Here is a 20,851-nt window from a genome sequence, read left to right on the forward strand (position 1 = left end):
GGACAGGATAGGATATCCTATCCTTGTATGGGATAATTACAAACACTACATACAGGACAACTTTCCCCAACCAATTCTATCAGTTCATTTGATTCCCTGCAGATTACAGCCTGCATTCAGACACTGACATGCAGCAGAGGACTGGCAGGTCCTCAAAGAGCAGAAGAGCCAAGATGCAACTCGGCCAGGAGCTCCAGTGCTCCACTTCTCACTTCTTCCATCAGGTTGAGCACAGGGGGTCTATGAGGTTCAGCCTGACCACTGTCAGGAAGCAACTGTTCACGTGGATAGCTGAGGAAAGCCTGACCTCCATGGGCTCCCCTCACGAGCCAAGCCAGGCATGTGGCCACCAGCTCTGTTCTCCATCCAACCCCTCATGTCCCTCAGGGTGAGCATATTTGCTTTCCAAATGTTGTCAGACACACGTCCTGCCACTGAGCTGCACAATCCAATCTCTGCACACATTAGCTTTTATGATTAAAGAAAAAAAAAAAGAGTCAGAAACGAATTTAACTTTAAAACCTGTAATGGCTTGAGGAGTCTCTAGAGTGAAATAGGGGGAGGGAATGGGGGATCTCAGGTTAATAAAAGCTGTTAATTAGAGTCAAATTTGCTGCTTAATGTGTCAAGAACTAGTGAGTTACGAGTTAATCAAGTGCTCTGAGTTCCTTGGGAGAGCAATAAACCTGAAGCCTGAAAATGGAAACAGAGAGACAAGGTCATGGCCTTCAGATAAGGTGCATTTAAAACTCCTTAACCCTAAGGCCCAAGCAGGGAGCATCCTAAAAGAGGTTGGGACCCCCCTGTTGAGAACATCCCGTCGCATCTCTAATCATCAGCACCCCAAGACTTTTGTAATACAGTCAGGTTCGGGCATCCTTCCTTTTTTCTTTTTATCTGCACTGGTTGGGACTTCTATGCATGACAAAATGCTCAGGAAAGATGGGTACCTCTTGGAACCTTTGATTTTTTGTTTCCACTGTTCTCTTTCAAAGGATGTGGCAAAAGGCAGAAAAGATACATGGAAGAGTTGGAAAGTATCTATCAAGCCCTGATTCAGGGTCCTGTATTCCTTGCATAAGAGCTCCGAACAACATTTCTGCACCATGCAGCAAAGGGAGCTGGCACAGCAGGAACTGCCTTAAAGGATAAATTAATAAAAACAGCAGAGAAAGGGAAGTGAATAAAGCCTGTCAAGAAATGAAGGGTTTTCAAGATTGAGCATTTCCCACATTTAAATGCATCTGGGAAAGAGAAGGCAAACGATGGGTGATTCTCTTTTGCCATTGAACTATGGAAAGGTTTAATCTGTTTTCACTCCAATTTATTCTTTGCAAGTCTATCCTAGATGGAGTACATTCTCCTTCCCCACAACATGCTAGCCATCAGCACTGCTTCTCAGCGATTACTGAGAGAAGAAAAGCTGTAGTTGCTATGGGATTTGTGCCATCACCCAAGAGCTCTCTCAGTGGGAAAAAAATAGGGAGCCCAAAGATAAATATTTATAGCACAGGATTCCATCAGACTTTCAAACTTTTGCTAAAACAGGAGGCATTACACGCTTTTTTTTTTTTTTTTTTCCAGATTGCAAAGGGACAGCAGCAGTTGTCAATCCCATTCCAAGCATAAGTACAGCTCCAGTGAAGCTGTTAATCGCTGAATATCAATAGTCAATGGCCATTCTGCCTTGCAACCTCCACTTATTTTAGGGGGCAAATGTGCTATCTGACTGCTGTGGAGACAACATGGAATCCTGAGTTGGGGACTTGGCACAGAAGAGGAACAGATGTTCACAGATTTCATTGCAAAACGTAATTATCCACAGTCTGGAATACTACATACAATATATTCCTGTAAATGGTAAACACTGGGAGATGCCCTCTGTGCACTTGTGGACAACCTGGGTGTTTCTCCAGATCTTTCTTCTGTTTTTCCAGACTGTAACATTGCAGCACTGCAAGCAGCAGCCTTCAGAAAGGTGGAGAGCATGGAGGATTGCTTCACATCGAGCCAAGCAATCTTTTTAGGGCTAATTTTCTTGTTCCTTCTTTGAGACTCGGGTCCTGAGGGAAAGCAGAGCCCAAAGCCAGCCCTGGATAAAAAGATTAGAACCCTCTGCATTATGATGCTTGTAATGATTCAGCACCTTAAAGCCATCTTTCTACCAACAAGGAGCCCGTGGTTCTTCTATAAGCTGATAGTTCAAAGTGACAAATAAAATAAAAGAATCTGACAGAAGTCATTACCACCTACAAAGCTGTTGTACATTTGTGAGAATAAATGGGTCAATTGTGCCCCAAACTTGCAGTTTTATTCAGCTGGGAGAATAATCCCATCCTTCTTGCCGAAAAGAAACCTACCATTCTGCCTTCCCTAACAAGCACTTAGCAGTTAAACTAGTGAGAGCAACAGCAGCGTGTCCCATAGCTCCCAGGTATGACTGTCACTTCCCAAAGGCAGGTGAAAGCCACCAGGGACAACCAGGCCTCCTAATGGGGACCGTGACCAGCCATCTCCTGTCTGACACCTGTAATATCTCAGAATCCCTTAAAACCAGGCAGCTCCAATAAACTCCAGAGCAATCAAACCTCTGCTGCACGGAGGAAAATAAACCATGGAATATCTCAGCAAAGAATTTTGGGACAGAAGTTTTTCCTCTCTAACAATTAGTAGAAAGCCTTTGTGTACCTCACCCAGCAGCTACCGAGTACAGCAGGAAGCAGAGGGGGTCACAGCCTTAATTCTGGACACAAATTGGCCGCCTGTTCTCCACCACTGAAAGGGGAGAGGAGGTTACGGCCACGGAGTAATGAGTGAGATTAGACTACAATCAGGGAACGGAGATGTGAGCTGGAGAGACGTGCTGAAGGCAGAGAACGCATTCCTTAAACTAAACCTCTACTGTTCACCTTGTCAGTGAGTCAGTGGATAATGCACGAGACTCCAAACTCCTTCCAGGAGCCGGTGCTCATCAGCCCAGCGCGTGTTTTCTCCTATTGATAATACAACAGTGCAAGCGCACACAGGCTTTCCAATTCTTTCAGCCACATGTATGGAATATACATTTTTTGTAACCCCTGGGAATACAGGGTTTTTTTCCCTTCCCTATTTCCTAAGTGAAACCTACAGTGTTTTTTAAGGACGAAGGAATGCACGCCACCCTGATGAGAAATCACAAGTGCAGTCTATGGCTCCTCAGCACTCTGCGCACCATTAGAGCGAGGTCATTAACAGGACCAAGGTGGCACGAGGGCAGCGAGACCATCATCTGTCTGGAGGATGATGTGTGAACGCAAGGAAGGCAAATGCAAATCCGCAGAGGCAACGTGCTCCACTTGTAAAATGAATTAGTTTCCTTCCGCTGAGATGGACTGTGCAAACCTCACACCTGGCAGGAGCAAAGCACTTGCCAAAGAAAGCTGCAGACCAGGAGTGACATGAAGATGGCAGGACTGCTCACCTCAGCAGAGACCTGAGCCAGCCCCTCGGTGACAAGTATGAAAACAGGAACGCAGCAACAACCGGCAACTGTCGATCCCAGAAACCGAGACCGTAAGAATTTGGGAAATATTGCCTCAGAAGCAACGCGATGTGCTTTGAGATCTTCATTCAAGAGACTCTGCGTAAGGCTAACGGCACACGATAGAAGTGTGCTCTGATGCTAAATATATCTCATGCCTACCGAGAGAAGCAGCGATCCGATCTGAGCCCTGTCTTCTGCTCCGCTGTGGGTATCAGCTCTTGCTTCCTTCAGCTCATTAACACTGCTGTAAAGTGGCTGGCACGAATTTACATCAAATGAATATCATTACAGAGAAGAATGCATTGTATTAACTTAAATCTCTGGTCTTATTTTGCTTTTCCTGTCTTACGTCTTTTCTTTCCCTCCTCTCTCCTTCCTTTTCTGCATGGCAGTTTTGTTTCTATTTTTCTTCTCCATTCATCATTTTTGGCCTTCATTTCTTTTGGTCTTTCACCTATTCCTTCTTTCAAGTCCAAAGTTGATTGCTTTCCCTTTTTTCCCCCCCAAGTTTGATTGATTTATACTGCACTTACATAAATGATTTTATACAAAGCATATAAAGTGCTGAACTCTCTGCAGAATATCATAAGCACTACTACCATCCATGTAGGTAAGGGGGAGGGGGGAACTGAAGTTAACGAAGTGCTAAATTAAGTAAGAACCTCTTACATCATACTTTGAAGCTTGCCAAAATCTGATGCTTCAGATGTACTGCAACAACAAGTTCCCGAGACAGGTCCTTTGCAAGCAGAAATCTTTATCCTTCAGCATCAGGAAAAGAAACAAGAGATTCTCCCAGCTGCTTTACCAGGGACCAAGCAATGAGGTTACTTATCAAATAATCAGAACTTGAGTCCTCAGGCTGCCACTCCTGCACAACACCCTGAACAATGCAATTGTTCTTGCTGACTATGGAGGAGGAAGGGAAGGAAAGATGAAGAAAGGTATTTACTTTTCTTGTCTGAAACTCCTGCAGGACTACAGGCAAAAGATCTCTGTTGAAAATCACTGTATTGCTCAATCCATCCTTGCTTAATTCTTCTCATGAAAGTCTTAAATGGTACCCAGGCAATAGGCTGGCTCTCCACAGAGATGGAAATTACATCTCTAATTACAAGATACGGTACTGCCCTAATAATAAGTACTGCGCTCAAGAAGTCTCCGCCCAGGAGGATGAGTTTTGACCTCTTTTAACTGGAAAATAGTTGATAAGAACATTAAAGTAAGTCACAGCTCCAGCAACCATCCATTTACTTGCTCTGAGCACTTTGGCACTGGTTACAGAAATTAGGTTTTGTGTGCATCTCACTGGTCTGAATTAGTGATTGTCTGCCCACTGGTGCTGGAACACAGATTTTGGGCAAGAGAATACAGAGATGTAGAAGAAGAACTGGAAAGGCAGATAGTTCTACCTCCACAAAATACATTTGTGCAGGTTTTGCCCCTACACTGTCCTGACAGTCCCTGGGCAAGCAGTGCTCAACAGGTCCCTTACAGGGATCTCTGGGGAAAAGCATCTGACTCCTTCAAATATCTTCAGCATCCTCAGGATGGGTCTTCGTGACCCTTGGAGATGTATGGCTCCTGTAGAAAACACACCCCACCCCAAAAACAGCCAGGTCTTGTTAAGTTATCTTTATTGTTCCTTGCCTTCCCTCCCAAATGGCATCCCTTGCCCTACAGACGTTCTTCTTCCTCATACTGGCAGTAAAAGACCGCAGCAATCTCTGGCTGGGGACTATTTTCTTCTCCAGCACAGATTTGTAGCATTTAACAGCAAACCTTCAATTATCATAGCACATGACCGTAAAACTTGCTCAACTGGAAGTGATCGGCTGTTTTTAACCTTGCCTTCAGTCATCTCCTTTCTTTTGCCCCAAAAGCCATTTAAAATAATATTCTCCTGGAGCCTCTATGCAGCCTACCTAGTACAAAGTTAAACCATAAGTCAAAATGATTAAAATTATATGGAAATACATACATCTCCTTCAACATTTTACGGAGAACACAGCTCCTATTGGGACATCACTACACATTACTCATAAGGCCAAGGCATGTGGCAGTTCCCAGAGAACCTGCACGCTCTCCTCTTTGTGCCACAGGACTTATAAGCAGCCATTAATTTTTTTCCGTGCTTCCCATATGCATAATTCGAGTCCTTAAAACGAACCCCTGATCTGAATTCTACCTGCTTGGAAGAGGAAAAAAAAAAAAAAAGTCTTGGAAATATATAGCAACAAGAAACTGGCAGGACAAACTCACACTCCCACTGTGCCAAATTGCAAGTTTAGTAATTCTGTTTTCTTCCCGCTGAGCGGAAGGTGTCATTAGCTGCTGTATTTAGAGCCACAGAAAAGGCTCTTGGAGCAGTCCCCAGCCTCTCTGTGGACCAGGTGGCTGATGACCACAGGAGCCCTCTGCAGCTGGGGACCTTCACCTTCATCTTCCTGCAGCCACCACTTCAGCTTTAATGGAAAGGAAATAAACGGGGCAAGCGGTACGACACGAAGAGAACCCCTCGGGCTATGTCAGCCTCCTCCAGGCTGAAATGCATCCCTGCACCATCCCTGCTGCTTTTAAGTCCCCACACTGCATAAACACTCCTGGGTGCTTTTAAGTCAAGAATAGCTTTCGTTCTGGGAGAGGATTTCTCCTCTAGGACGGTCTCTGTGGAGCACCCATTGAACCAAATCCTCATTTCTGCGGATTAATATAACGATGCCAAGAATCATCCTCTTACTGCACGACTCAGGGTGAGCACAAACGCCATGGAAACGTCCTGCGGTCGCGCACACGTGAGCCTGAGTCTTGTCTGCTGGCAGTAATCCCAGAGGCTGCGTGGGATGTCAACCCATCTGACCCCGAGGAGAGCTCCTGCCAATGCAGCCATGCCCACAGCATGCGATGGAGCAGGGTCAGCATCAGGAGGTTGTGTTGTTTGATGGGAAGCGGAACGCAGGACGGTACAAACCCACGGCCATAGGTGGTCCTGTGATCCATGTACAGAGGAGGGGAGGGGGAACATGAGGAACTGCCTTGTTTGCATGGGGCTGAGGATGGGAACGCCCTGCTGCCTCCAGACTTACTTTGGTTGGTTGAAATGAAGATCACCTGCACTGCCTGAGAACCAGGGAAATCTGTGCAAGCGTTCATTATTTATAAGAGCTGTCCAGAGGCAAAATGCCTGGAATCCATTAACGGGAGAAGTTCCAGCTCCTTCAGGCAGATGCCTGGCATAGGCCTTTTCCACAGCCACAAAGCAAAGGGGAAAAAAAAAATCACTTTCATTTCTAATTAATCTTCTGCTACGTAATACTTTTAATTAGAAAAAAAAAAATCTGCATGCTCTTTGAGAGAGGCAGGAAGGAGCCCAGAGCAAGGCAGAAAGCACCGGCATGTTGGCTGCGGTTCAGGCCTCGTCCTCTCCCAATCCAAACCACGGCTTCCCTGGCCCCATGGTCAGCAGGGACAGCTTGCACCAACCCCTCAGAGATCAGGGATGAGCCGGGGGGGGAGGGTGTGAGTGCAGCTTCAGCCACTTGCCCTGCAAAGGGGAAAGAAAACCCAGGCACAATGGGAAGAATTCAAAACATACTTTGGACAGAAATACAGAGGTCTGTGTTGGACAAAGCACGATGAAACGAGCAGAAAGGCCCAGAGAGAAGGACATCCAACACATACATTATCTCTTCAAAACAATAATGAAAAAAGTTGATTCCCCAAACCCCAATTTCCTAGCCCTTCTTTCTCCTTCTAATGTCTCTCTTCCCTGCATTCATTATTAATGCCGCCGGGGGTACAGATTTGCACTTTGGTTTCTGAAAAATTAATTCAATGATTAAAATTTCAGTCCCTGAGTGATGGAAGCAGCTCTGGCAAGCTGGAGATGCCCCTCTGCAGTCGGAGGGCTGTTGGTATGCTGCCCGCTTCCTCCCTGCATGACAGGGCTCCCCCCAAACAGAGCTCAAAGGGGAATGATCTGGTGGAGAAATGCATTTTTAAGTGAATCTAGTTCTGCTTTTGAGGAGAAGCCACTTCAGTTTAATAGCCCATCAACGTTTGATACAATGCAGAAAGTAAACCCCAGGTTCTTCCCGGACTGAAGGACTCCTGCCTTTCTACACAATCCCCTGGGTGATGGAAAATCCCAGAATGAATGAAAGCATTAACAAACACTCCCTCAGCAGCAAGCTGACTGTGGGCCGAGAGACTTGCAGAGTGGCTAACGAAGTTTTCTATGGCACTGAGCTTTCAAATGAAAGAACAGCAGACGACAGCTCTCGGAGAAAGGCAGCTTCTCACCTTAGTGTCTGGTTTTTCAGCTGCACCCACACCTACCAGAGAACCTGCAAGCCGGCACAGAAAAGTGCCCACACATAGCACCCACCTCTGCGGGAGCCGCTTCTCCCAGTTACAGGACAGCCAAGCTCCCCCAGTGCCCATCCGATATCGGTCAGCGAGGTCCCCTCCCTGGGCTGCACTTCCCCTTCCCACCAGCCCTGCACCAGAGCAGCCTGCGGAATCCGCTCCCCTCAGCTCTTGGCACTGTTGTTTTTGTTTATTTTAAAACAAACGTGAGAGAGAAGAGAGCAGCACGGGGAGCGGAGGAGCTCAGAACGCTTTTCCAGATTTAGATAAGAGAAGGAGGAGGAAGGGCTGGATATAAACTCGCAGAAGCCAATTTTGTTCCTAAGACGCTAAAAAAAGTGGCAAAAATAGCACAAACAGCAAAAAAAAACAAGACCGCCTTTTCCATGGCACTTTACAAGTGTTAAACCTGAGTAAAAACCCAACTAAGCCTCAAAGCAGAACAGAGCAAACCCGTCCATCTCCGGGCAGCACATCTCTCCATGGACACACCGGAGGCAGATAGGGAACATGGGGAGCCCCAGTGGGACATCCCCACGCTAGCCAGTGCTGAGCTGCCGCTGCAGGGATAAAAAGGGACCAAGAGGAGACAGCAGCGTTGTGAGGAACTCTGCTGAAATCCTCTGGAGACAGGAAAGTAGCAAAGCACTGGAACTGAGAGCTGGCTTCCTTTGAAGCAATGGGACTAATGGAGCCCGCACTGAGCTGGGGTTGTGACAACGATGGGAGCACTGAGCACTCACTCACAGGCAGCTCCCTACATTCAGGCATCGCATGTTTCCTCCTGAAACTTTTTCTTAAAGCAACATTTCTAAAAACTCTACTAAATCCTGAATTTTGAGGAAATTTTGAGCTCAGTGCTGCCAGGAACGCAAAGCAACACACAAACTTATTTCCACATTCACGGAAACTTCGCAGGGCTAATGTGCACAATGCTAGTTGCTTGGAGAACTCACTGCTTTTCTTCCTCAAGACATGGCTTTGTGGAGGTTTCAGAATAACTGAGCTTTTATGTGCTGTTCAACCACTGAAGCTATTCTGAGCTGACAGCTCTTAGCACCATCATTCTCTACAGGACAGACAGAGCATCACTACAAGCAACACCAGATCCTTCGCACGCTTTCAGGTGCCAGCCTTCCCCCCCAGCCAGGTTACTTCATCCTACCCTTATCCAGCCCAGGTGCTACTCCATCTCCCCTTCCACAAGGCTCCCAGCAGAAGCCCTGCCACACCACCTGAGAGCTGCTGTGCTGTGGGTGCACGGGCCTGGTGCTCTGTGCAGAGGGAGGAGGAAATGGAAATGCTGGAACAAGCAGTTTGGCACAGCTTCTTGGCTGGGCTGAGGGTTTATTCCTGGGATGCTGCCTTCCTGCAGACTAAGGAAAATTAAATTTAGCACTTTGCAAATAAATAGGTTAAGGCTGAAAGGACACTATTTAGGAACTTAGGGCTCACAGCAGCCTCAAAGATTATAGATCCATCACCGTCTATTACCTTGCTAGTTACTGCTTTCACTTTGTCTATCTTCCCCACTCACAGACCGGTCCTTTCATCAGGTCTTTTTCTGTTCCAACTTGAAACTGTCATCACTCTAATGGAACTGTATGAAGAGAAACAACTTTGGGCCACAGTGCGACTCCACCAAAAAAGCCAAGGACATCCCCTGCACTCTCCCAAGACAAGGCAGTGAGATTCTTGCCTATCAGAGAAAGGCACAGATGTCTGCAACTCCTGGGAAGCGTGGAGAGGGACGGCTGCTTACACACATCTGGAACCTCTGGGCTCCTCTGCAACTGTCAGCTGGGTCCTTCCTCTCAACGCCTGTGAGCACAACACCATCCACAGGGACCAGCAAGCTGCCAGCTGACTGCTCACCTCTGCTCCAGCTCCACTGCACGTGAGAACTGGTCGCTGCACCACCCACATGATGATAACCCCCACCTCGCACTGCCAGCATCTCTTCTATCTGCCTCATACAAAAATCATCTGTAGATAGTCCCTCGCCAGACAGATACAACCCAGAAATGCAAAGTGACAGCTATCACATGAAATGCTCTCTAGAGCCTTCCATTAAGGCAGACAAACCCTTCAGTTTAAGGTTGAAATTTATGCCAGCTCCCCAGAACATGGTTTGGATAGATCCACTGTTATCAGCCACCCGCTTTTGCTGAAACTGCATACAGAGTAGGAACAAATTAAAAATTTCGTGCCTTGGTTTGATATATTCCCTCCAAGATACAGGCAGACAGGCTTGTCTTCTTCCAGGCACTAGAGATGCCATCAAAAGACAATCCTGGGAGCTACCAAAGCTGGAGGTCATCCTCAGCTCTCAGATTCCCCCATGGAAGAGGAAGCAGCCACGTGACTGTGCTGTGAATCTTTCTAAAACAGATCTGACATAAAATACCTGTCTGTGCTTCTTCCTCAAAAGATGTTCTCATGCAATAACATACGCTGAATTCAAAGCCCTAAAATAGTACTCAGTTACCCGATCTCAATGCTGATAGTCACACGGGTTAGGATGAATGTTTCCTGAGCATAGAGTTAGGATGATGATGTACTTGTTTGCCTGACACAAATGTGAGAACAGATGAGCTTTTTCACCACTTCCACATACATGAATAAAGACAGTTGGTACATGACTAAATCCTCGCATTGATCCGTGTCCATGTGAAGTATTAATTATTTAGATCTACAGTAGTTGAGCTGTGAAGATTGTTGCTCTGTAGCACAGTGGAGGACTCCGCCAGAATCACAGCAGCTTTTTGCTGGAACAAAGGCCTCCAGAAGGATTTTCAGTTTACTTCTGCATTCTGTCATCTCTCCACATGTAACGCACCATGGCAAGGACACTGGAATTAGCAGAATCATACTGCAACACCAACAGGACATACTACGATCTGGGGAGCCTGCTTAAGACTTTGTGCTTGAGACTACAGGATGCCCTGAAATGCATCCAATCTGAAGAAACACTATGACTGAATGCTTGCTGTGCCTCCTGCCCTCTCCAGAAGCAACTGTTCCAAATTGAGGTGCAAAGTCTTGCAGCAAAGCAGAAGGCACTCTTACAGAAGTGATTTCTGCTTTCCTAGAAGTGGTTTCTCAAAAGGAAAATGTAGCAGACCTCTGCTTAGTTAAACGTCCAAGGGAACACACTAATACAACAGAGACTGGGATCCTACAACGAAGAGCTGTCTAGCAAGCTTTGAAATATGGGTTTTCATCTTAAACTAGCAAGATAGTTGGAGAGAAAGTGTTATTAACTGGCTTATGCTAACTGCATGGTCAAGAGCTGTGTAGTAAGTGAGCATTTAGACTGAAGCATGGAAGCAATGCAAGGATTATAGAGGATCACAGAGCTGTGAAGTGCCGTGTTACCCCGATGGTGGCCCTTTGGCTGCTAAAAGGGACCTGTAACCATGACATCCCATTCCCTGCTCCCCAGCACTTCCCCACTATATCCTTCCCCACTCACATGCCAGGCCTTGTGAGAAACAGCCAACAGTTGCGTGACCCAAATGAAATTTAGGATGAAGCATTGTAACTTTGACATCCTAAGTGCGAAGGCACAGCACAATCATTTAAATCCACACGAGCCCATACCCTGTATATGAGCTCAGATCCAGCCTTCAGATACAGATAACAGATGTCAAGACCACAACACCCATGGGAATCTTTCACTGTGCATCACACGAGCAGGTTTTTAGGCACACAAACACACTCTCTTCCCTCTCTAACTATATTTTCTCCAGATTCGAAAATCTTTTACCCTGGTCAGGCATGGGCTGAAGTTGCAACTCCCAAAGCAAGAGATAAGTCCTAATTACATTTGTCTTTCAACCATATGCTGCTTACTCAAGAAGGAAGAGAAGCAGCGGATGGCAGTCCCTCTTGCTGGTGGCTCTGAGCAGGCTGAGCTGTGCTGCTGTGAGCTGGGACACCCGGGGCAGGTGGGTGCTCTGCTGGGTGCTGCCAGCTGTATCCCCCCACTGAGCTGCCTGCTTTTCTTAAGAGGTCTCACAAACCTTTTCCTGGAAAATAAAGGTAGAAGGCTCAAGCAGACTGCAGAGCAGTCAGAGAAGACGGCAGAGACGCTGGGTGCCCAGAAACTCAAGACATTCCACCTCACAAAAGGCAGCAAACCTCCAGCAATTTCTGCTCCTTTTCATTTGCAGCTTTGAACATCACCATATGCAAGCAAACAACGGGGTTATGGTTTGCTGACACGGCTCTGCGTGTTCTGCAAATTCACAACAGAGCAGTCAGGGAAAGCAACAAGCACGCATCAAAAGCAGCTTTGCAGAACACCCATTTCATGTGTCGGCAGCGAGGCCTTTGTATTCCCCAGCCTCCCGGGCTTGAAGGCGTCGCCTTTCCCTTCAAGAGCGCTGATCACACAGCCTCTAAGAAGAACATCTTTTGAAACTACCAGAGAGTCAAAGAACTAATTAATGAAATAATGAAATAACTAAACTGGAGAGATTTCTGCCTGGAGGAGGAAGCAGGTGCCCATAGGCTGGCTGCCCCGTCCCTCCCCAGCCTGCGGTGTGCCCAAGGGACACCTTGCTATTCATGGCTAACAGAAGCCTGCTGCACTGGTTTTCATCCCCCCCCCCTTCATGTTCACATACAGCCTTCTCACTTCAGAAGAGGTTAAAGAGCTTCTCACATCCTTGTGGAAGTTGACGGACAGCAATGCCCTGAGCCCAGGTGATGAAGGGAAGCAGAAGGTTGAGCAACCACCAGCAAAGCCACGTGGCTGTTCAGTGGTAGAGAGGGGAACAAATCCAGCAGGGTTTTGTTAAGCCCCTCACTTTATCCACTGCTTAACACTGCCTTTATCTCACGATGCATAAACACAGCACCGCCAGCCCACACAGCCCATGTAAGCTGTTCAAACACAGCATCGGGCGGACGCAGCATCCTGCCCTCCTGAGACCTCCTGCAGGGCCCCAGGCACAGCGACAGGAGCAGCTCTTGTTCAGCTAACTGCATCACTGGCTGCTGGGAACGAGGGGGGAAAGTGGAAGGAGAGGTGGTTGTTGCACCAGGTGAGTCAGCCAGGGTCTGCCTTGCTTCCTGCTGACAGCGGGGCTGTCTCGGGCACAAGGATAGTGCTGTCACAGCACAAACAGCAGCTGCTGTCATGGGCTTTGCACGACCTACCCCATGCACTCATCCTGCCCCACTGCCTCCCACTGGGCAAGCTGCTACACCAGCCCGGATGCTTGTAGTTTAATCCAATTCTCACCAGTGACCTGTGCTCCTTGCTGTGCATGTGACTTGCCCTAGAAAGCACGGGCTGCCTCTCCTGTTTCATTAAGAACTTTAATGAAGAAAAATGAGACAGGGGAGGAGGTGAATCACAAGATTTTTTTAAAAAAAACCATCGGTAGTTTGGTTACTTCATATTGCAGAAGCTCTGGAGACAGATGCTGAGGGCCTTCAGCTGGGCTGGCCAGAGTCTGCCATGTACTGGCACCCGGATGAGGCCCTCAGCAGAGCTACCAGGGGAGCGATGGATTCTCAGGCAGCGTCTGTGAGCCAGCCACGTGTTTCCTGCCTGAAAATAAGCCTTACTTTTCGAAGCAAGGGGTTGTGCATTTGCTTCACAACGTAACACATCAGTCATTTCAAGAGGAGAGCATTTCAGTTACCCACTGCACCCATCAGGGACACAAATCTGTGAGCCTTCTGAGTGCCTCACACATACCAGCCTCCTGCTAGTTGGGACTGACTTAGCCACTGGAATAATGCTCCAGCATCATCAGCATTAATTACCTGCATGGCTGGATCCACCCCAGCAGGCATACATGGCAGGAAGGGGAGCAAGTGGTGCCAGCATGCAGAGCAGCGCCTGTGCCAGATGGGCAGGTAATAGGGGGTGAATTCCCCAGCCCAAAGCTGCTCTCTGGTTCCCGCTAGCACAGTGTGTTACCCTGAGTACAGTCTGGTGACATTGGCAGGAGCATTTTCCCCTTTGCACTGATGGGAAGCAGAGGAAGAGCAGTAACTTTTCTCAGCTAGATCAAGGGGTTTCAGCCCAGCCTCCAGAATTCTCAGAGCAACATCTTTGCACTCAGAAATTCTGCAGTAGAAAGAAAACTTTGTCAGATCTCCCCAAATTCCACTATCCTCAAGGTGACTGGTTTCATTAGAAGGAAAAAAAATAAATACAAAAAAATACCCTGCCCTAGAGGGTAGGCAGTTGTTTAGGGAAGCACATACAGTAGGAGAGAAACTGTGTCAGGAAGGAAAAAAAGCATGAAAAAGAGCAGAATAAGATGAAGACAGAAGCAAGAATTGAAGCCGGGTCCTAACATGAAATAGACTAAAACATCTGGAAGAAAATGAAGTGTAGGAAGTTTAAAGACAGGATTTGATCCTGTAACACTGCGGATTGCAGGACAGCTCTGCTTTTAGAGCCACTGATTAGAGCTGACCCTGCAGGAATCCCTGCAAGGCATCGCCACCGCGCAGGCATGGCCGGCACCTCCAGCAACCACATGGGCAAATTGAAAACAAAATATAAAAATAAAATAACTTGTAATTAACAAGAATGAGGAGGTAGCGGAGGCCTGCAATCTCTAATCAACCTCTCGCTGCCTGGCCTGCTCCACCGATGAGCCCCATTGTTATTTCTGATTGTGTGTGCAGGAGAGCGAGACAGTTGCTGGAAGAAAAGCGCTATCAAAATTGTGATTTCTTTCTCCTCTCAAGACTCATCACGGCTGAGGAGGACGAGAGGGGAGTAGATAGAGATGCAAAAAGAAACAAACAGCTACAACATGCTTCTCAAAGGTACTCTGCCGGGTTCAAGGAGGAATTAATGGGAGCCGCAGGGATGCCAAGCATGAGGATCGGACCCAGAGCTCCCAACAGTGCTGTGAGCCTCAGCACCAAACAGGACCACTCAGGCAAGTAAAGGTAATCCCTGTAGTAACCTCCCTGCTAATTTTGAGGTGTACATTGTTACTGGGGCAGCCTGGCAAACCTGACGCTAAGGCTACACCAACATCTCAGCCGCCTCAGGACACAGGACACCATCCGCATGCTTAACCACCTCAGTTTTGTCTCCTTTCACCTAGCAGCTTGTCAGCACCGTTTTGTACTTGGAAAATAGCCTCCAGGTTCTCATTCCATCCATCCTCACTTCCCTCCTTAAGGAAAGGCGATTAAACCATCGCTTTTTGTTCACAGAGCTGATCTCCCACATTTTGTGCACCTTGTCATGATTTACCTACCTACCTCTGGTTTCTATCCAGCCCCAGTTGTTCTTACTGCTAAGAACCACTGTAAGGCCATCTCGCCCACCATCCTGCTTCCCAGCAGCCACCAAGGCAGATGTTTAGGGAAAGGAGTGTGGAAATAAAGCAAAGACAAACAAGCCTGAGGCAATGTGCCACTACGTATCGACTCCCACCTGCCAGCAAGCTGCGGCTGAAGTGCTCCCAGACCTTCAAGGCTGTGTTGGGACCACCACTTCTATGCATCCTCAGGAATCGCACCGTTACCATTTTATGCCTTCCACATTCCATACGAAGTGCTGACACGCAGCTTCTATCTGTCCTTCCACCATACCCTTCTTCCATCAGAGAATCCCCAAACCATCACAGCCTTTATCCCTTTCACCCTCTAAGTTCTGTCTCTTTAATACACCACATCAAAAACAACATTCACTTTTCAGATTGCCTTGAAGAACTCCTTAAGCAGGTGTGCAAGGACTGTGTGTGCAGCGGCTGTTAATTTAACAGGCTGCAAAAAAGCTGTTGATTTTATTACCGTATTATCAGTCCAACTGGACACCAATAAAGGTTTTATTTGGCAGAAGTGACAACCCCGAGGCTGGCAACATTCTCATGCTGTGTCATGATGCTTCCGTTTTTATTTGCTGCCTGATGTCTCGGGCGTTCTCTTTCAAGGCATGAAGCCTACCATCTTGGGGATGCTCTTCAATAAGCTGCCGCTAGTGTTTGTGTTTCCATTTGATAATACTGCCAGAAAACAACGACATGGGCAAGAGCTGGAAACAGACAAATCTCTTCTGTGGAAGACTAGGCTCTGAGGATATAGAAAATACAGTGAACCATAAGCTGCTGAGCTGCCTAAATGCAGCTTTTTGGCCAGGATTGTTAATAAGCTCAGACACACAACACCACTGTGACACTGAAAATAATCTGATTTACTTCCTTACCAAACAACTTAGGCCCAGATAACATACACCTGAACCAGGGAGAAATCTGAGCACTTTCTGAGAACGTAATGTGAAAGATTTCAAACACTGCCAGATCTCACAGGGCTTTTATACCAGATCCTATCAGCAAAAGTGACCAGCTCCACACTCATGCCACAATGGTGGAAACAGTTTACCTGAAGCACAGTGAATTATCAAGCAAGTGAAACATAAAGCAGATTTCTCCCTGAGGACTCTTCTTGCTCTCCTCATTCAAGTCTTCATTCCCAAGTACTGCCAGAAGATGAAGCTGAATGTTGTCAGGTGCAGCAGCAAAACCACGTGCACAGACAATCCAAAAAATAACCAGCAAGGATGGGGATTTTCTTCCTAACCTTCACAGGAAGAGGCTGGCTTGACTTCTCAAACCCTAAGGTAAACGTAAATATTTAATACAAACCTAGGCATTAGTCCATAAAAAGATACCTCACCATTTTAGAAAACCTACAGAGCTCCTGCTTTCACAGTACCTTGAAGCAATAGAGTCTATGAATTTGAAGGATTTCCACTCCTAGTTTTAAATTGATTGACATTAAACACTTGGGCCCAGACTGCGTTCTCCAGGCACACAAAAAGAAAAGGCCTATGATTTATTTTCTCTGTGCTGTTTGTTCATTTGTACAAGTGTCTCCAAATCATCTCCTCTTCAAATTTGACCAGTCTTTCTGTTTACCAAAAGACTTTCTTTTTGGAATCAATTGTCATTGCCTTTCTAAAGACCTCACTTCCCTTCTCTCATCCAGGGTCTACCCAGAGACAACGGTAAACAGCCTGATATAGACAAGGCCAGAAAATGACATCCTGATTTGCCACTGCTTAATTCCAAGCTGGTAAAACCAATTTTGATGTTCCCCAGAACTGCCTGTTTGTTTTAATAAGACATCTCTAATAGATAGTTACCAAGTGAGCAATGCAGTTCCTGGATATCTCGTGGGTGGCCTGACCTAGACTCACAAACCAAGCAGCATGTGGAATGCCAAGTCTCTATTATGGCCCAACACATCTAAAGTATCGACAGCGCTAACTGAAGATGAAGCTGTCAAGTGACCCAATAACTATAACACATTGCTTCCCATAAAAATAATCAGGAACTAAACTGCTGGTGAGGATTCTGTATGCCACTTTTCACAGCATTTAATTAAAAGAATAAAAAAGAGCAAACAAGCGCGAGTGAGCTGTGAAATCTGAGATGTGCCTTGCTGCCTACGCACTCTCACACAGAGGGTCTGAAAAATCACTGGAACATCCTTCAAGTAGATGAGCTCATCTGTTGTATCCATAGGGATTGCCAATAAATATTGATACACTTTCATTGGAATTCAGCACTCATTTAGGATGCAGTCATTTGTATTCTCAGCATGGCACAGTGATTAACCCTTACAATGAAGCCATGATTCCATTTAAAGCAAATTGGCTGGATACATACAGCATGCAGACGATACGTTCTACTGCAGCAACAGCATACCTTGTTGCTTGGGAAAACCAAGCACATCTTCCATCTTCATTTAGCTTTGAAGGGGTTACATTACAGTAGCTCCTATTGCATCCTCACCAAAATTAAATGCCACCAGCAGCACTACTGAAAGACGCTCTGGCGTTTACAGAGAAATGATGGAAGCTGGTAAAGCGCTAGGGGACTTCTCCGGTTTAATTGTATAGACTCTGTTCCATAAATTGCTCAAATGGAATAAATACAAATAGCATTCTCTGCTTTTTGACCTCTTTGGGTTAATGAAATGCACACTAACACCCACAGTAAGCTAAGGCTCAGCAATTCCACAGCATAAACACAACATCACCAGAAAGCCACAGTCAGGATGCGAGACTCAGTAGATACATGAACACCAGCTGCCTGGATCCCACAAGGAAGTCAAAACTACTGCTGCTCGCCCCGGCAATCCTTACCTCTGCCCTCTGGACAGACTTGGGAATAAAGTCGAGTGAACAAGAGGAAGCAAAAACAGCATTTAGAGAGAGGAATCTGTACTTGATCATTCACTGTCCTGTACATAAGTTATTTCCATTGCAATGACACAAAGAAGAGTTTGATCCTACTGGAGACGCACTACTGAGAAACCAGTTCCTGTTCAAGCGGGCAGTATTTCCTTCCATTTTCTTAACCCTCTCCAACTGCACCATCTCTCCTACATCACAGAAACAGTTGCTAGAGGCACGGTCCTGCCATGCCAATAGACACCTCCAGGGATCTGCACAAGTTTCATCCACTAAGCATGTAACAAAGCAGGTGTGAACACAGAGCTGGTGAGGCCTTCGAGCTAACAGCACAGCACCACCTCAGCTAGCTTTTCTCAAGATTCAAGGACAGCACCTGAAAACCAAGAGTGTTCTCCTCCTCCATACACAGCCAGTTTGCCTGCTGCCATCTGTTTCAGTCCCGATAAGGCCAAGCAATGTAACAATTTTAGTGATATTTTCCTAGTTTTACTAAGGATCCAAGGTGCTGTCTTATACTTATTCTCGCTGGTTTCACTTGGTGGTTTGTTTTGTTTCTGAGGCTCTGAAGTTGCAGAGCAGGAAAGTATTTGTCCTGTTACGTCAAGAAACAATCCTGCAGCAGCCCACATAGCACACAGCAGTAGGTCTGCAGAAAGTGAACTCCTCCAGTTCCTGCTTGTGCACTCCCGTTCTGCAACAAGTGCTTCCAAAATCCTAGTCCTCCTCCTAGTGATATGCTGCAGCGGGGTCAGTGGCAAGCAGGAATGGTTTTAAGTGCCAGTTGTGTTCGCTGCTGAGAAGTAAGAAGTTCTCCCACTGACCCGTTAATACTCGAACCTAAGTAATAAAGATACAACTTAACTGCTCAATGACTCCAATGTCACACCTCAGCTCTCTAATGTATCAGCTCAACTTTGCTATCTGGAAGGTAACAAAAAAGAAAAACCTCACCTATTGAGAGCCAACCCAAACTCAGACCATCTAGCTGGACCAGTACAGTATCAGACACACAGAAGACAGACTGCTATTGCAATTCACCTGGGCTGCTTGTTTAAACAGCACTTCAGACGCAGGCGGATGAGTTGCTGCTCGAAAGGGATGCCAATTTACATAGAGACAAGATGATGACATGCAGGCAAGCTAAAGGGTAGCCAAGACAGTAAGGACATATCTCATAGTGAAGTCAAGATGAAATCTTGATGGTTACATAAGGTTTTATTGCCGTGGAATATATAACTGATGATATGAAAGGGTGAAGCGCAAGGCCAGATGCCTTAGGTATTATGCATATACAGCCTCTTCGCTCTACTCTTGACTTACATCGATATCTAAGTGGGAGACCAGATGCCAAGCCTTCTAAGGAAGTTTCTTTTTTTTTTTTTTAAAGAAAGTATCTTCACTTTTCTCATAAGGAACAACCTGTCACACAGCAGCATGGCAACAATACTTCAGTCTAACCTCCGAGAAAGAAGAAAAGCGTTGTCGTGCTGGAAACCATGAACCCAAAGAAGCAGGAGCAGCACGGGGCGCGCACACCTACCTTAAAGAGCAGGCAGTCTCCTTGGTGCTCGGCGTAAATGGAGGTGAGTCGATACTGGTTCTCGGTGGTGATGTCGATCTGGTACCCAGTGAGCGTGTAACAGACCTTGCGAAACTCCTGGATCTTGGTCTGAAAAATCTCTTTCAGACGCTGGTTTTTCAGTTCTGCGCTTTCCACTTGCTTCTTCAGCTCTGTTTAGGGGAAGAAAGTGGGTACTTTGTTATACGTCACCGGCGTCGAGACCTTGTGCTGTATTTACAGTGCTAACCAAACTAAGGGAATTGAAAAGGTTAATTAATTTTTTTAAAAGTGAATTAAGCAGGCAGAGTAAAGAAACAGGCAAGCTAGAATCTTTTCCCTCCTGTCCCCAAAAGGCCAAAAGATAATAAACTGTGGAATGGGAAAAAGAGACACATTTTAGTGGGATGGATTTTTCTTTTGCTTGGCCAGCCCTTCAACAGCATCCTACAAAATTCAAAGCTACAGCATCCATTTCCCCACACGCACACATCTTATTTTCTACGCAGAACCCAAGAGAAGAGTGCTAAGTTACAGGGAGCAAGAAAGTGGAAAAACGGTAACAAACGCGCCGCTGTATGGTCGCATCAGGAGGGATCTGGCTATAAGGGAAATCTCTTCAAACGCACACTTGATCTGACTGAAAGCACTTTGATCTCAAATTGACACGATGCTTAGGAATCCCTTAAGATTCGGGAAAGGGGCTTTTCCTGCAATGAAGAGCCTGAGGAGTACCACTGTCTCTTTCCATTTGCTGCCTTACCTGGACTAGTCCCCAGAAGAGAGGTCCTAGGAGACTGCCTGCCACTCACCCTGCATTTTATTGCTACAAAGGGAGCTGCCAGCACTGTGAATCCTTCAAGAGGATACACAACAATTACCATGAATCTTTCACCCAAGGTGCCTTCTGAGTAATTAAACCTCGATTTATCCCCCCATTAATTACAGAGATTGGCTTTACCTTAATATACACTAGAGATGCCTCCCAAGTCAGCTTGTGTTATCAACACTGCAGTCCAGGGTTAGGAAAAAAGCCTCTCTTTCTAACAGCAAACAAATAGACTTCCTCACTCAGATATCTCTGTCATTCTGAGGTTTACAGCTTTGTCTGTCCGGCAATTAGAAACATAATTGCAGCACACTTAGGCCATAGGGCAGCTAGTTTGGGTTCCAGCACTAGGAAAGCAGGAATTTCACTGCAAGACGACTGCTT

General features: G+C 46.4%; 1 protein-coding gene across 13 annotated transcripts in view; it reads right to left on the bottom strand.

Annotated features, from left to right (window-relative positions):
* The window catches only part of MAD1L1 (MAD1 mitotic arrest deficient like 1), a 380,749-nt gene that overhangs the window by 118,431 nt on the left and 241,467 nt on the right, over positions 1-20,851 (bottom strand). For 10 of the 13 annotated variants that reach the window (XM_021412108.1, XM_021412106.1, XM_021412115.1 and 7 more), the window contains one exon: positions 19,621-19,811. In XM_021412108.1, coding sequence (XP_021267783.1) covers positions 19,621-19,811 — 191 coding nt within the window. Of the gene's footprint in view, positions 1-6,905; positions 7,068-16,198; positions 16,495-19,262; positions 19,534-19,620; positions 19,812-20,851 lie in introns of those variants that run through there. The other 3 variants (XM_021412109.1, XM_021412111.1, XM_021412110.1) reach the window with 3 other exon arrangements.

The sequence above is a fragment of the Numida meleagris genome, chromosome 13, assembly GCF_002078875.1.
Source record: "Numida meleagris isolate 19003 breed g44 Domestic line chromosome 13, NumMel1.0, whole genome shotgun sequence".
In the NCBI taxonomy this organism is placed as follows: domain Eukaryota; kingdom Metazoa; phylum Chordata; class Aves; order Galliformes; family Numididae; genus Numida; species Numida meleagris.